This window comes from Pagrus major, chromosome 18, assembly GCF_040436345.1.
Source record: "Pagrus major chromosome 18, Pma_NU_1.0".
NCBI lineage: Eukaryota > Metazoa > Chordata > Actinopteri > Spariformes > Sparidae > Pagrus > Pagrus major.
This window is the reverse complement of record NC_133232.1, coordinates 19,411,260-19,427,413: the sequence shown is the minus strand read 5'-3', so window position 1 is coordinate 19,427,413 and position 16,154 is coordinate 19,411,260. Positions and strand designations below refer to the sequence as shown.

At 45.3% G+C, this 16,154-nt stretch overlaps 1 protein-coding gene across 2 annotated transcripts in view; it reads left to right on the top strand.

Annotated features, from left to right (window-relative positions):
• The window catches only part of tenm2a (teneurin transmembrane protein 2a), a 157,845-nt gene that overhangs the window by 123,405 nt on the left and 18,286 nt on the right, over positions 1-16,154 (top strand). The window contains exons 7-15 of one of the 2 annotated variants that reach the window (XM_073486804.1): positions 892-1,097; positions 1,766-1,961; positions 4,143-4,244; positions 4,721-4,915; positions 6,325-6,525; positions 8,389-8,574; positions 9,572-9,598; positions 14,104-14,250; positions 14,405-14,615. In XM_073486804.1, coding sequence (XP_073342905.1) covers positions 892-1,097; positions 1,766-1,961; positions 4,143-4,244; positions 4,721-4,915; positions 6,325-6,525; positions 8,389-8,574; positions 9,572-9,598; positions 14,104-14,250; positions 14,405-14,615 — 1,471 coding nt within the window. The remainder of the gene's footprint in view (positions 1-891; positions 1,098-1,765; positions 1,962-4,142; positions 4,245-4,720; positions 4,916-6,324; positions 6,526-8,388; positions 8,575-9,571; positions 9,599-14,103; positions 14,251-14,404; positions 14,616-16,154) is intronic. The other variant, XM_073486805.1, reaches the window with a different exon arrangement.

The window sequence follows — 16,154 nt, the reverse complement described above, 5'->3', positions numbered from 1 at the left end:
GTACTGAAGGACAGACATTTGTTGGAAACAGCGTCATCCTTTAAGGCTTTTAAATGCTGTTTCTGCTGCGCGTAACATATTAAAACAGTCCCACCAACTAAAACATTTTCATTATTCATGACACAGTACTAGCTGTGCTATCAGTATGTGCTGTTTAACCACTCCGCTGAGTTGTGTCGAGCTAGGTTTATCGTTTCAGTCAGCAGCGAGGTAAAACACTGCACACACACCCCCTCCACCCTTCTCTCTTTTAAGGCCCCCATGCGGTTCTCTATCTATTCTTCTCTCGCTCGCTCGATCTCGCTCTGTAACACACACAGCATGTGCTATAGGTACGTGCGGGCTGCTGCTCTGTGTCTGTATTCTGTATTAATGAGAGGACTGTTGTGTTGTGTTCCCCAGCCGTCTAGGCCAGATGCTGCTGTTGTTCTTCTCATTGTTACTTTTATTTCTTCGCTATTCCGCGAGCACACACACACACGCTCAAACTCAGTCTTTCTCTGTCTGCCTGGGCCCCAACTCTGCTGTTAGATGACTGACCTGATTGCAGGATGCTGTGTGTTTCTGCGTGCGTGCCTGTCTGCTTGGAAAGCTGTGCCCTGCAGTTCTATCAGCTCGCTCTCATTTCAGCCCAGACAACAAAGTCCACAGTCCTGCCGGCTCTGCTACAAAGGCATCATTTTGCATCCTACCGTCACATGTAACAACACTCATTTTAACATAAACTGTGGGCGCACAGTTTGCAGAGCTAATGGTGCTCGTCCTCCACTATTCAATGGCCGTGAATTTTTATAGCAGATTATTTCCAGTAAACAGTGATGATTAACTATTGACTCTGACAATCGAAGCCTGTAATCACAGATTATGCAGTTTCTTTCCCCCTCGCTCCAGGTCCGTGGGCAGGCCGTAACAGCAGTATAGACACAGGCAACATCGAGGTCGGGAGGCGGGTGACCCAGGAGGTGCCTCCGGGAGTGTTCTGGAGGTCCCTGCTCCACCTCAGCATACCGCAGTTCCTCAAGTTCAACATTTCCCTCGGCAAAGATGCTCTGTTCGGAGTGTACATCCGCAAGGGCCTGCCCCCCTCACACGCACAGGTAAAATCTGTCACCAAGCGCGAGCAAGCATAGATTCTCCATCTTCTGCACCTTCAGGGTAATGGGCTAATCACAGAATGATCAATCTATTCATTAGGGACCCTTTATCTTCATATTGATCAGCTGAAATGGAGAATACATTAAAAAAAACTTTCGTGTGTCATGGGAAATCCTAAAATTCATGTGTGATTCATTATATTAGTTTGAAAAAACTAATTTAGCCTAAGATTTACACTTAATTAAATTTCACAGTAATGTAACTTTTACTGCCTCGTATTAATTAGAAGCTATTCAATTAACAGCAGATTTGATTTGTAGAATGAGACATAATTGCATTCAGATTTCACTGCCTGGCCTGACCTCAGCTGGTAAAGACCATAAAGTTGTGGCTACTGTGCAGCAGTAAAAAAAAAAAAAACCTTTCTGCAATGCTCCCAGAAACCCAAAGAGAATGACAACTCCCAGGGAGCTCCCTGTTGCATTCTTCATGCTTCCCTTCCAGCCACACTTACTCCCCTCATCTTTTAGTCTTCCTGCATATACAACCATAGGTCATTTTTCACAGTCGGAAAAGTGCCACCCCAGCACTTCATACTTGAGTCATAGTTGAATCAGTCTCACATCCATTCAACCCCAAACTCTCTCGGTCTCTTTCTTTTCTCCCACAGTACGACTATATGGAGCGCCTGGATGGGAAGGAGAAGTGGAGCGTGGTGGAGTCTCCACGGGAGAGGAGGAGTATCCAAACTGTGGTCCTCAATGAGGCAGTGTTTGTCCAGTACCTGGACGCCGGTGCCTGGCACCTGGCCTTCTACAACGACGGCCGGGAGAGAGAGACGGTTTCTTTCAGCACAAACGTCATGGGTGAGACATTTGTAGTTGTAGTGGGTGGAAGGAGGGAGGGAGGGAAATGGGGGGAAATAGGGAGAGAGGTAAGATGAGATTAAGCACCAGCATTTCAGAGATGGGGAATGAAGCTATTCACTACAAGTGATTTAAAAGAGTACTCCACTGACGTAGCATGGCACTTCTACAGTAGCCTATTACATTGTCAGAGGGATGATGGACAGTTTTTTTTTGTTAAGTATAAAAACCGATGCAGCAGAGCCAGAGATAACGTCTTTTTTATTCCACACATTCTTCTTCCTTGTCAAACCTGGTGCCAAACGTTACCCACAATGCAACTCAGCATCCAGCCGCTAGCCTCAAGCAGATATGAGGAGCGGGCTACAGACGTCTTCTTTCTTCATTCAAACTATTACTGTGACTCCCTCAGGTGACCTCACTTGAGGGAATTTATCAGACTTCGCTCCCTCTGGAAATGTGTAAAATTGGTGGAGTATCCCTTTAAGAGCATTTTAGTCCAATGTTTTACCCCAGTTTGACAAAAACTTCACAGGGTGCAAAAGCACTCTCCACCAGCATGTGCACAGCGGTGTCACGAGCAACACAACATTGTCAAGTAGACGGGACCGCTTAGTGAGGTAAAAGATTTGTGTTTGACATCACTTGAGGCAATTTATCAGACTTTGCTCCCTTTGGAGCCACAGAAATGTGCAACATTGGTGGAGTGCTGCTTTAAGAGGGGCGTGGTAGCATTTTCGTCAGATTTTTTTCCCCAGTTTGACAAAAACTTCACAGGGTGCAAAAACACTCTCCACCAGCATGTGCACAACGTTGTCACGAACAACACAACATTGTCAAGTAGGCGGGACCGCTTAGTGAGGTAAAAGATTTGTCTTTGCCAAAGCGTAGTAGGCTAAATTGACAGTATGCATCTAAAAAGAAAACAAAACTTATTATATCTGAGAGTGTAGACTCACTTCCATGGTGTTTGTACAAGTGTGAAGAGGAAGAAAATCAACCAGGAGCAAAAACTCAATTGTCTTGGAAATCATCGGAAACCAGACCATAGATGAATCCAAATAAAATACCACTGCAACCTTGTAAATTGGATGTTTTTAGGACCGGAAACAGTGCCCCAAATAATTTCAACTGTGTTGGAGGCATGAGTGTGGGAACAAGGGGGATGGATAGAAAGAGTCAAGCTGAGTGAAAGAATCCTTCACTGTCAATATCTGGCGGTAGAGCTTTCAGCAGTAGGAGTACAGGAGAGAAGGAGAGGCAGAGGCGGCGAGGGCAGAATTAGAGTGAGTGCCGAGAGGGGTAGCTGGAGGAAAGACATAATGGTGGGGGCAAAGCCAGAATGGAGTGAAGTGGAGTGAAGGACGGGAGGAGGAGGAGCTGAAGAGGAGAGTGAAAGAGAGGTTGGCATTAGGGTAAGAGGGAGACATGGGGTTTGAGATTTTGGGGGGGGAATTGGCTAAGAAGGACAGAAATAAGAGAGAGGAAGTGTTCGAGAGGAAGGCAGCATGGAAAGGCTGAGTAATGCTTTTGTGTAAGATGAGTGGAAGCTGGAAAAAGCAACAAGGGTAGGAGGAAGGGACGGATAAAAGTCCAAAATGCCTCCTTATCATTAGCATCGACCCTGTTTCTTCCCACCAAACTGTTCTCGTCTGGTAAGTGGGTTAAGAGGCACTAAGAGGTGGATGGAGCGCTGAAGTCATGCGTCAGAAGCACGCGCACACACATACAGGAGGGTCCAGCTAAAATCTGCCTCGCTGCACCAAGCAACCACACCTGGATGAAGTATTAATGACCTTGGTGGGGCCTGACGAGGAGTAAACAAGCAAGACGAAAGGGAAAGTGGCAGATTGTAGGGAAGAGGAGAGGGGTCGGAGAATTCAAGAACATTTCTGACACAGCGTGCAGACAAATGAAGGAATGGATGATGGTGTTGAGGAATGGCTGATTCGAAATGCATTCTCTACACACTATGAAAGATGCACTGAAAAGGGATGCATGGAATCTTGGAGGAGGGCGTTCGCTTTTGATGTCTGTGTGACTGCGAGACTCGGAGCGGCTTGACTCGATCTGTACTATCTTCAAGGAGTGAATGGTGCCAATGATTTAATCGAATGCTTTGATGCTTGCCATCAAACTCTCCCTCTCACTCCCCCCTGTCTCACTTTGTCGTCTTCACAGATTCGGTGCAAGAGTGCCCGCGCAATTGCCATGGCAACGGAGAGTGTAATTCTGGCGTGTGCCACTGCTTCCCAGGATTCCATGGCATGGACTGCTCCAAAGGTATCGGGCTGCTTTACAAAATGTGTTTTCTTCCGTCGTAAAAAAATAAAATAAAAATTCTGCTGTCTAATTAGGCGAGCTGGCGCATTTCAGCGAGCGAGGATCAGGAGCAGTAAGATGGCGCATGGCCTTAGGTGGAGCCGAGACAAGATGACTGATGATGAATGGCAGCTCCCCCAGCTAACGTCTCGCTCGCTCTGTGCTCACCTGGGATAGACAGCTTTGATGAATAGTTTAGTTACCTCTGCCTGTAATTACTCTTCATGTCATTGCCACTCTCCAGCCCCTTAACCACTCTATTCACCCTCATACGCGCTGAAGTGTTGGTGGGGTTAGGCGGGTGTGGGTGTGTGTGTGGGTGGGCGCCCTGGCTTTTCACCGCTTTGAGAATCTCTGAAAAGCCCGCTAATTGTTTTTCTTCTGTCGTGCTCGGGGTTTAATCTCTCCCCCTTTCCTCCCTCTCTCTGCTCCTCCAGCGGCGTGCCCGGTGCTGTGCAGTGGCAACGGCCAATACGACAAGGGCTCCTGTGTGTGCTACAGCGGCTGGAAGGGACCCGAGTGCGATGTCCCCGTCACGCAGTGCATCGACCCTCTTTGCAGCGGCCACGGCACCTGCACCGATGGCAACTGTGTGTGCTCCATCGGCTACAAAGGGCAGAGCTGTGCAGAGGGTGAGAGGAGGCAGGGTTAATGGTGTGGTGATCCTCGAGGATGTGGGATGGTCTCATTTTTTTTTTTTGGCTGTTTTTTTTTTTTTTTATGGGTTTTGACAAGTCGGAAACATGAATGTTTGCACAGCAGCATACACATCCACACACACACTCCTTCTAACTTAGACAGCTCATCATGGCATAATCGTACTCTGACTGAGTGTCCGTTCCCTCCATATATACAGATGAAGTATGATGCCGCAGCCAAACACGTCAGAGATTTTATTAAGGGATGAAATTGCTTCTATTGATCCTTGTTAAGAAGGATCAGCCCGCCACATTCTCTGTCGTCACAAAGATAGAGAGCAAGAGAGAGAAAAGGAGGGATAAGTCAGGGCAGCGGTGAGAGGTGAATATGTATGAAGAAAGAGAGAATTGGTAAAGGAGGGAGAAGAGAGAGCACAGTTCGCCGGGGTGAAGATGAAGAGAGGGAGAGAAAGACAAAGGGAAGAAAAGGAGTAGAGTGACAGACAGCAGAAGTCAAGACACAGGGCCGGAGAACAAGGTCAGCATTTTCTCCTGCTCTTCATTTTTTTTTCTCTCCATCTCCCTCTCATCCAATTTTTTTTTCCCTCCCTTCCTCCTCTGGTCTCAAATCTGATATTCATCACAGCAGAGTCCCTCAAACAATTTACCTGGAGTGCCAGCGACATGAAAATCGATAACTGTGATCTGCCGTTTCTGCCAGGCAAACAGAAATGGAGGGCCGAGGTTATGTGCGATCGGGCGCTTTTTCCACGAATGTGTGTGTGGGAAAGGGGTGCGACGGGGGGTCAATGATGCCTGAGGAGGGGGGAGGAGAGGGGTGAGAGAGGTGTCAGACAAAGAGGACGAGGAGAGAGAGGGATGGAACAGTGAGAGGACGCCAGGAGAGGGGTGGGTGGGCGCTTTGCCGGGAGGAGGTAATTTGTCAAATTGGTTTTCACTCACTGCTCGGACTCAGAGCTGCCTGTCAAGCTGGCAGACTGACAGTGTCAGATTCTCCCCTATGTATTACCCACATACACACTAATGCATACACAAGCGCTCACAGCGAATAATGTGTCAGAGAGGCTCGCTGCTCTTTCAGAGTGGAGCACATTTGCTACTATGCCCCAATTATAGACTCAGCTATTCATTATTGTGAGCTTTAATTGCCTTAGTAATATGTCTGGACATATTTTCTTTTATTTCATTATCTTTTTGTGTACACAGAGAAAGAAAATATGTCCTCTGCCTCATCTCTTTCTTTTAAAGAGACTCATAATATTTAATTTGTTTCTAGCCTTACCTCTAATGTGACACTTTCTAGCTCCTGTTGGTTTTTGTTCATTTGTTTTTTCTCTATATTTTCTTTTGCTTCACATTGGTGTACCTCTCGCTCAATGCAGTGGATTGCCTGGATCCGACGTGTTCCAACAATGGCATCTGTGTGAATGGGGAGTGCCACTGTAAGCCAGGCTGGGGAGGGCTCCACTGCGAGCTGCCCAGGGCTCAGTGCCCAGACCAGTGCCACGGCCACGGGGCCTTCATACCAGACACCGGTCTGTGCAGCTGTGACCCCAACTGGATGGGACCCGACTGCTCTATGGGTGAGTACGACTGCAGGGCTGCTTCGCCTAAAAAGAGTAAAATACAGGGAGGAAAGATGGAGTAAGAAGAACCCATTGTTCCAACATATTGGTCCCCTGGGATACATGGCTAATTAGTTTACCATTTTATTTCATACGGCTTTTGGTTTTCAAACTGTGCTTGGATGGAATCTACAAGACCACAAACAATACAACTTGCCGAGAAATAGGATACAGCAACTGTTATATCCACTAAGCCAAATTGGAACAAAAAGGAACACAATGTGACAAGTTTTTTACTGTCAGGGTTATATCAAATCATCTCTCTCAATAGACTGTCAGTAACAGTATGGTTCTGACAGCTTTTTGCGATTATGAGGGTAGTGCTCAAAATCCGAAATCGCGCAAGACAACAGACTTTTATTCATACAGCACATTTTATTACAATGGGCCGCACGTAAGTGTAACAACATGTAACATGTATAAAAGAATATAATGAATAAAAAAGCAGCGACAAAAGAGCAACAAAGAACATTTTTAATAAAAATGAAGAATCGCCACCCACAAACAACACCAACAAACGCAAAACAGACCTACGCAACCCCGCCCACAGACTTCAACATCGACCCACACACTCACACAGAGCAACTAATTAGAAAAGTTTAAATTTTACTTTTAAACAAAACCGTGGTGACAAAGGCCGTTTGTTCCTGAGAGTGAGCCAAAGCTTACAGAGTAAGAGCCAAAGCCAGATGTTTTCTTAAACTCACTGACTCTATAAATGTTGGAGATGTGTTTGCATTATAAACAGTGACACATACAGATAACAGAAGGTGAAGTGATGGTACAAGAAGAAAATAGCGGTTGCCTGGAATCGCCTTCTGTGCATGAGGCTCATTTGTCCCTGGTGCACCCCTGAATGGAGTAGAAAATTGAAGATAGATATTGCTTATACACACCTTCCTTTCATAATAAAATACTCAACCTCTGTGATTCTGTATCTCAATAAAATAAAGCTCTTGAGCTGCCTCTGTAACAGAGACAGCAACCTCCACCATGACAACCTCACAACACTTCCAATCCCAGGATCACAAACAGAGCTGTAGCATTTGTTATGAGAGTAGCAATGCTTAACTTTAATAAAGACAACATTGTTTCACACCGCAGGATCCCTCAGCAAGTGTGCATCAAAACGTCTGTACATAGTACATTCCCCGCACAGCAGGGGTCCTGAGTACACGAGCAGGATTGTCACATCTCACTGCATGCACCGCCGCTGCCTGCAACATCTGAGCCTCGCAAACAGTGACTGTAATGAAGGCTCAGGAAATAAACCCAGTTCACAATACTATAATCACTGATTTTAATTGGAGGTGTAAGATGGAGAATTGTGTTTAGTGTAATGCGGGTTTGATTGTTTATGATTGTTTGATTGCGCTGCTTTAGGCACTTGGCAGCTTAATTTGACATTGTTACTCTCTGTCGCAGGGGATGAAGTCAAGCGTAGAACTGATTTTTTTTTTGTTTTTGGGGGGCTTTACTTTCAAACCGGGGTTTAAAAGTCAAATTTTTAGATTTCCTGGTTGCATATTATTATTGTTTCATTGACATTTAGATGATTATATTTTAACATGTACAGTAGTTTGGTTGAAATATAGCGATTTTGATACTGTTGAAACAACCACTATATGTAACCCTGACATCTCAAAAAAAACTCTTCTAGACATCTTAACCTGCAAGTTGCCAAATCACTGCTTACAGAATACGATCGCCACTGTGTAAGGGTGCACATATGACAAAAAGTCAAATAAAAATGGACATAAATATCACCTTTTGAGTCCAGTAAATATTGTTTGTGACCCAAACCTTTCTCCCCTCCCTCAGAGGTTTGCTCAGTTGACTGTGGCACCCACGGAGTGTGTATGGGCGGAGCATGTCGCTGTGAGGAGGGCTGGACCGGCGCAGGTTGTGACCAGCGTGTGTGCAACCCGCTCTGCATCAAACACGGGACCTGCAAGGACGGAAAGTGCCAGTGTCACCAGGGCTGGAACGGAGAGCACTGCACCATCGGTAAGCGCCTCTGCCTGTTCTGTGTGTGCGGAGGTGTGTGTTTAATGTGTGTGTCAACTGAACTGGTGGGTGTGCACAGAAACACCAGCACCCAGTCAGCAGCTCCTGTGCACTTTGTTAAAGGAATTTGGAATTGAGAAGTGGAGGGAAAAGGGAGACCCTTGGGAATTTGAAGAGGGAGGGCTGACGTAGGAGGTGGGCGAGCCGTCAGGAGGGGAGCAAACTTCTCAGAAGTGAGGGAGAGAGGATTACAAAAGAGCATGATTTAACCGCTTTTAGGTTGCCTCTCAACTGCAGACCCCAGGAGTCTTAGTTTCTCTGGCCTTTGAAACACCAAAGTTATGCGTTGAAAGGTAAAACCCTTCACCTCACTGTGATCAAAACAAAGCTCTTGTTTGTGCGTGCGTGTGTGTGTGTGTGTGTGTGTGTGTGTGTGTGCGCGCGCGCGCGCGCGTGCGCGTGCGTGTGCATGCACACAGTTGTGCCGGCGTGTGTGAGCGTGACTTTTTATGTCAGTCAATCACTGTCACTGTGGATGGATGAGTGCCAGATTCCTTTGATTCACCCACAGTGCTTTGAGACACAAAGTCTCATTTCCCTGTCACCACAAGCACTGTGATTGCAATCTGATACACACACACACACAAACAAACAAACACCAAAACACACACACGGAGCAACACACACATATACACGCACGCACGCACGCCAACACATATATACACGCACAGGGGAATAACAGTTTATGATCTCCCCGTTTCCCCCATCAGAAAGTAGGGCAGCTTTGACTGCAGCATCAGCCCAAGATGAAAGAGTTGTCAGGCCTCAGCTTGGCGCAAAGCACACTTCACTAGCACCAGACACTCTCAGTGTTAGCTTATCTCAGCTTGCCTGTTGTTCATTTCAGCTCTGCATGATGTTGCTTGCATTTATTCAAAAAAAAACAAAAAAAAACTCTCCCCATCTCTTACCTTTTGCACGTTTTCTCCCACTGCAGACCATGGGAGCATGGTTGACAAAGCAGGTACCGTATCTGACTCTGGTGTTTTGTTTCTTAGCCTGTGGTGGTAGAAGCTAGCTGCTGCATTTGTGGGTTTTGGCCTGGCTTGGCTCTGTAGACTCTGTGGTGCTATCTGTCCGTAGATTAGGGTGCCAGCCTCAATGATAACTCCCTCCATGCAGCGCGCTCCCATTTACAGCAGTGCGCTGCAGCAGGGGCTAGCTGTCATTGAGCCTAGATGTGTTGTGGGGTACCGTAGAGCCAAAGTGTGGTATCAGCAGTGTTGAGGGGCTGTGCTGTGAATGTGTGGATGTGCATGCGCGTGAGTGTGTGTTCTCCTCCATATTTTCCAATGTGGAAACACAAACACATAACTCTGCTCAGGTATTCTGGTCATGTTTTGCGTAAACACAGCTGCTTCACACGAGGAGAAAATGATGAAAGCCGTAAAGAACTTTGGAGGTAATTGGTGAATTTCATAGGCCACTGATGCGAGGCCTTAATGTGGTGTCAAAAAACACACAGGGCTGTCGAGTGTGTGTGTGTTTACGTTTGGGTATTTGCCGCAACAGTCGCGGCCATGGTAGAGTGGCTAATAAATTCATTTTGTGTGCACGTGTGTGTTTGATTGTGCGTGAATGACTCAGCGAGCATTAATTCCAGATTTTCTATCTTTTCATCAAACCCATCCCTTCCCTAGAAAAAAAAAAACAACCAAAAATACAGCCAAACAGTTTAACCAGATCACACATAGATAAACAGAATCATGGCTGAGGTCAAGACATCGACGTGAGTGGAGAAAGGTGCAGGTCTAGGGTGAGATGTCTCACACACGCACAGCAAGAATGCTTAATAGATAGCCTCGCAGCTGAACCTCTGTCGGAGCGGCACAGATTGCCTGACAGTACAGGTCCCCAGAGCACTGTTGAGAGTGTCCTCTCACCCTCTACGCTTAATGGAATAGCTCTCATTGTTTTATGAAGAGCCAGCCCAGAGAAAAAAGGTAAATCGCAGGGTTAAAGAGGGAGCAAGAAAGAGGGGGAGAGTAAAGAAGAACAGATGGAGCCAAAGGGAAGCAGAGAGACAGCTCAAAGAACAATCAATGTAATTTCTATAAGGTAGCTTATTAAGAATAGGAGGGCTGGATGAGCGGAGGTTTATCTGAGAAAGTGCAGAGTTATCTGGTCTTAGATTTATGCCTGCGACCTTTACTTCATGACCTTTAGAGGAGACGGAGCTGGAAACGTGGGAAATGGAGAGAATGGTGGAACTTTTACAGCGCAAAGTCTCGACTCTTTTGTGCACTTTGTTCTCATCCTTTCTGTCTCTCTCTATCCCTGTCTCACCTCCTCCTCTAGAGTTTTACACACTATCTTTCTCTATTCAGTCATACAACCCAACCACACACACACACACACACACACACACACACACACCCACTGCACGCCACACAAGAGTGTGTGTGCTGACCCATAACCCAAGGCAATTTCTCCTCCTTTTTAAGGGGATTTCATCAGAGTCCAACTACATTAGTGGGGAGGGGAGACTTAATAGTTTCTGAAATCCCACTTTATTCTAGTTAGTATGAGGGGGTATCGACTGGGCCCTGGCATTAAAGAGAGAGGAGCCTCGTGCCGGCCTGCCCAGGCAAGCCGATCAATGCCCACTATGGATTGTCCTGTCCGGGTGCTTCATAAGTATTTGGCTGCTTTAAATGGCAACTCCATTTAACAGGCAATCACTGCTAACTGCCTTTGTTCCCTGAGCTCAATACTGGGGGACAATCTATTCCAGCCTGACTGTTAATACAGCGTCATGATCAGTCCCCTGATGCAGAAAATGGTAATAATTAAAGATAAAAACCTTTGATTTGATTCCTCTTGTTGAGCTGAAAAACGTGGTTAAGCCTCTCTGCCCCCGCCGTCCACACCCACACACACACACACACACAGACAAACATTCACATCCTTCCACTCTCTTCTTGGGAACAAGATGGCGCACTGTCTTTCTCAAAGTCCTTTGTTGACTTTCCCTCATCGCCTGGTGTTTTGATATGATAAAATGCCAATCGGGGTGAAATGCCTGTTAATTTAGCTGCTGCCACGGTTTAGATTGCACTATTTGTATTCATAATGCATGGCTTTATTGATGCGGCGATTTGTTAGAGGGCAAAATCCTACAGTGCAACTTGAGTGAAAATATGTTCATTAATCTACTGAGCAGGACTCAATGAAAAGCATTTCATATTCATAATCTCTCACTGGGTTATTTTGTCCTTCCTCGCTCTGTGTCGGCACACTACGACTGAGTGGGAAATGTCAGGTCATATCTCCAGGGTGCGTCGTGCTGCGTGTGTGCGTGTGAGTAAGTGCCTTTTGCGTGCATGCACGTATTGTTTTATCAGTCAACCCTGTCTTTGCCTCCATCTCCCGTGGGTAGACTTAAGAGTGTCGCATCCTGCTCGCTCATTTATTGAAGAGGAAATCACTGTGACAAGTTTGTTTGGGGCTCTTTGTGCTGCTGGAGAAAACATTGTCATTGTGTGTCATCGTGCCTTTTTTTCTCGCTCGCTGATAGATTATAATGTGGCAAACACACAGTCTTGTGTTAGGTACGATTCAAAGCGATGCAGGAAAATGGCAAGAAAGGTCAGCAGTTGAAAGGCCTTTGTGAAAAAGACATTGATGTGCAAAAATGTCAATCAAAAGAAAATGAAAATGTCATAATGAGTTTTCAGAAACAAATGTTGTTCTTATTTGGAACTAGTTTAGCGGAATTATGTTGAGATCAGAGTCATCTTAAAGGGGACTTCTGGTCATTTTAAACCTGGGCCGTATATTTGCATGTTCGGGTGTGTAAATGATTCATACTCACCAAAAGTTTTGGAATTGCTCAGGTATATCTTCTCAGCTGGCAGCCGCGACATGGCTGCAATGTAATCCTTTGGGGCAACTCCGAATGTCAAAGTTGCATCTACTGCGTTGCACCATGTAAATTTCCCTTTAAACGAATAACTTAACCTTCTGGGAAGTGCTCTCCTTTTCTAGGAGTTAGATGTGAAGATATCGTTCTCATCTTTGTCCATTCAATATGAGGCTGAAGCCAGCAGCTAGTTAGCTGCTTTAGCTTAGCATAAAGAGTGGAAACGGGGTAAAAGCCAGCCTGGCTCTGTCCGAGGTGTGAAAACGACAAGTTGTGGTCTTACCTTGGCCTGCTAAGCAGTTCTGTGTTTTTTTCTTCCATATGTCAGGGTTTTTATTGGCCCATTTGTGATCAGATAGCCTTTTTGGCTACAAAAATGCAGATGAAGATTAGAAAAACTGTAAAAAAAATTAAAAAATACAAACTAGTATTGGAGTAATTGTACTCACGCATTGAAACCTAAATACGCCTGATTTTTCTTCATCAAGATCCATGCATTATTCCCTGAGAAATGAACCAAAATGTTGAAAACACCTTATATCACAATGTAAAAGAGAGAGAGACCACAAGTTTAAGTTTTCACGCACATGTTTTATACGGATTAAACGAATCAGACATAGCATGTTAATTAATGAGCTTCATACTGGTGGGTTGGACCCAGGCTGGCTGTTTCCAGTCTTTATTCTAAGCTGGACAAATAGAGTCGTATCAATCTTCACGTCTACCTCTTTCCAAAAATCAAATTGGTGCCTTTCCCCAAATGTCAGGCTATTCCTTTACACTTTCTGTACCAGTACAACCAACCAAAAGTTACCAGATAGTGCTTGTGATGATCTAACACTGCTCGCTATAATTGCAAATTTCCTTATCCAGCCTCCCTTTTACATGTCTGCTTCTCCTTGCCTTAAACTCACTCTTGGAGTCGAGGGTGGTCTTGCTATGCTAGTTACAGAACTTTCTTGGCTCCAGGGCCTCAGATTCTGGTAGGGCTTTTTGCATAAGCTAAAGTGAAAGTTTATTAGTTCATAGACTGCCACCGCACACATCCACATCCACACGCGCACACGCACACACACACACACTCCATCGAACATAATCTCATTCTCTCATGAGAAAGCCTTACTCTCAGGCCATCAGAATCCCATTACCTACACTGAATCATAAGTAAGAGAGAGAGAGAGGGAGACTGTGAGAGAGAGAGAGTGACGATCGGGTGGGGCTCTATCAAGTAAGTGCTCCATCCACCTCTGTCCACACACACACACACATACACATACACACATACCATGTTAGCAGCAGTCCCAGTGTTGCAGAGACACGCAGATGGGAAGGTGTGCATGAGAATTGACCTGCTGAATTAGATTGATTCTTGAACAATCAATATTTACACTGTGCTACCATGTGGTTATTAAATTGAGTGAGACTCATTGGTCTATCATAACCATATGAGCATGTGTGTGTGTGCGCGTGACAATGTGTGTGTTCATCTGTGTTTCGTTGTTGAGGAGAACAAACAAGCATCACCCTGCTTCTCTCCCGTCATCCCTCCCCCTTTTTCCTTCCTTCTCACCTCCCTCCCCCTCTCTCCTCCTGTCCTCTCCACACAGACGGCTGTCCTAACTTGTGTAACGGGAACGGCCAGTGCACCATGGGACAGCAGAGTTGGCATTGTGAATGCCAGACAGGCTGGAGGGGCCCCGGCTGCAGCGTGGCGATGGAGACCTCCTGCGCTGACAACAAGGACAACGAAGGAGGTGAGTTGGGCAGGGCGGGAGAAAAGTTTTGCCAGAAGTGCAGGCCTCAATAAGAAGGGAAAAAAATGTGAAGGGACATTAAGGAAGGAAGGAAGGAAGGAAGAGGTAGTTCTTAAACCACCTCCTCATCACTGCTCTTTCTCCTTCCTCTCAGATGGACTAACTGACTGCATGGACCCAGACTGCTGCATCCAGAGTCCCTGTCAAAACAGCCCCCTGTGTCGGGGCTCCCGGGACCCTCTCCTGGTCATCCAGCAGAGCCCGATGTCCCAGCCCCGCGTCCGCTCCTTCTATGACCGCGTCAAGATGCTCGTGGGGCGTGACAGCACCCATATCCTCCCCGGGGAGAACCCGTTCAATTCCAGGTATGGCAGGAAAACACACAAACACAGCATTAGTATTCACAGCACCAGAGATATCCTAGACCACTAGGGACTTTGACAGCTACCTCGACCATGACCTGAAAGAGTAAGTTAGTGAGAAACCTCATTGTAGAAAACTGTCTTCGGCTTCATCACACAGCGTTAAGAGCCTGACAAAGGTATTCACAGACTTCACAGATCAGAGTTACAACTTCAAAACCAAACATGCAGCTTTTAAAAGTGCAATATGTACGTTTTGTAGTTTTAAACATTCCAAAATTAACTCAAATTATCAATGTAATGTGAAGGAGTAACAGTGTTGACATTATCTCACAGACAATTATGTCTTGTGCTTCAGGGATATCTATTGAAGTTAGCATGCTAACTAGCTAGCCCCTAGCCATATTGTACCTCAAGAGGTGTATAGTAAACAACACCAACACTCCCTTGGTGCCCCGAGCTCCTGGTCCAGACAGAGTCGGCCTATACAACCGCTAGCTGCAGGATAATTGAGCTCACGAGCTAACAGTAGTTGGAGTTAGCAGCAGTTAGCAGTTATTCTGGTAATATGCTGCCCTCTGTTTGTTTGAATTCAACAGATGGCCATTTCGTACATATTCCACCTTTTATCATTTCCTTGACACAGAAAAGAGGGGAGGAGTTCCCTCGTCGCAAAGTCAATGGGCTTTTTGAATTGATTTTTGGTCAGATGATTGAAAATGAGGTCCGTGTTTCACACAAGCTTTAGATATTTTCACGTTTTGTTCTGTGACATAAATTGCATCAGTAAATAAACCACCCTTGAATTAAGCGTTAAGAAAGGCGATTGCTAACAAGTGGCTAAATGAGACTGCAGAGGTTGTTGGGAACATTAAACGTCATCACGTCGAACACAGAGACTCATCTTACGGTTACAGTGACAAACTCTTTAAAACTTGTTGACTGATCAATTTATAGTAAAGTGTGTACAGTGTCTTGTAGTAAGAAGCTTAGCAGTGGCGACCATTAGTCGTTTCGCTAACTTTATACTTGAAGTATAATAATACTTGTGAACAAGTTACTGAACAAAACGTTGAAGTATAATAAACTTGTGTTCACAACAGAGATTATTTTATTTATTTTCTGTAAATATCCCATTGACTTTTTGTCGATTGAACCAGGTTGTTCATGCCAGCTGATGCTCATGATATTTGATCAATGAGATATTTTGACACAAAAGCGAACACACTCATCTACGTTTTCATATGATGAAAGGGGTTCATTGATTGAAATTTAAAGTTGTATATACCAGTGAGATTACATGGAAGGGAGAAACAAAGATTCAAGATTCAATGTATTTATCATCAAACAACATAAGATTAGATAACAAAATCATAGTTCATGGTCCAGTTATGCTACGTTATGTAAGTGAATGAATAAATGATGAAGCAATCAATGTATCACCACTCTGAAGTTCTTAGAAGGTTTGACGTTTATGTGAAAGTTTGCCATGAAAAATACAAATATCAAATAGACTTGAGAATGGTTCATAGAGCCAGCCAA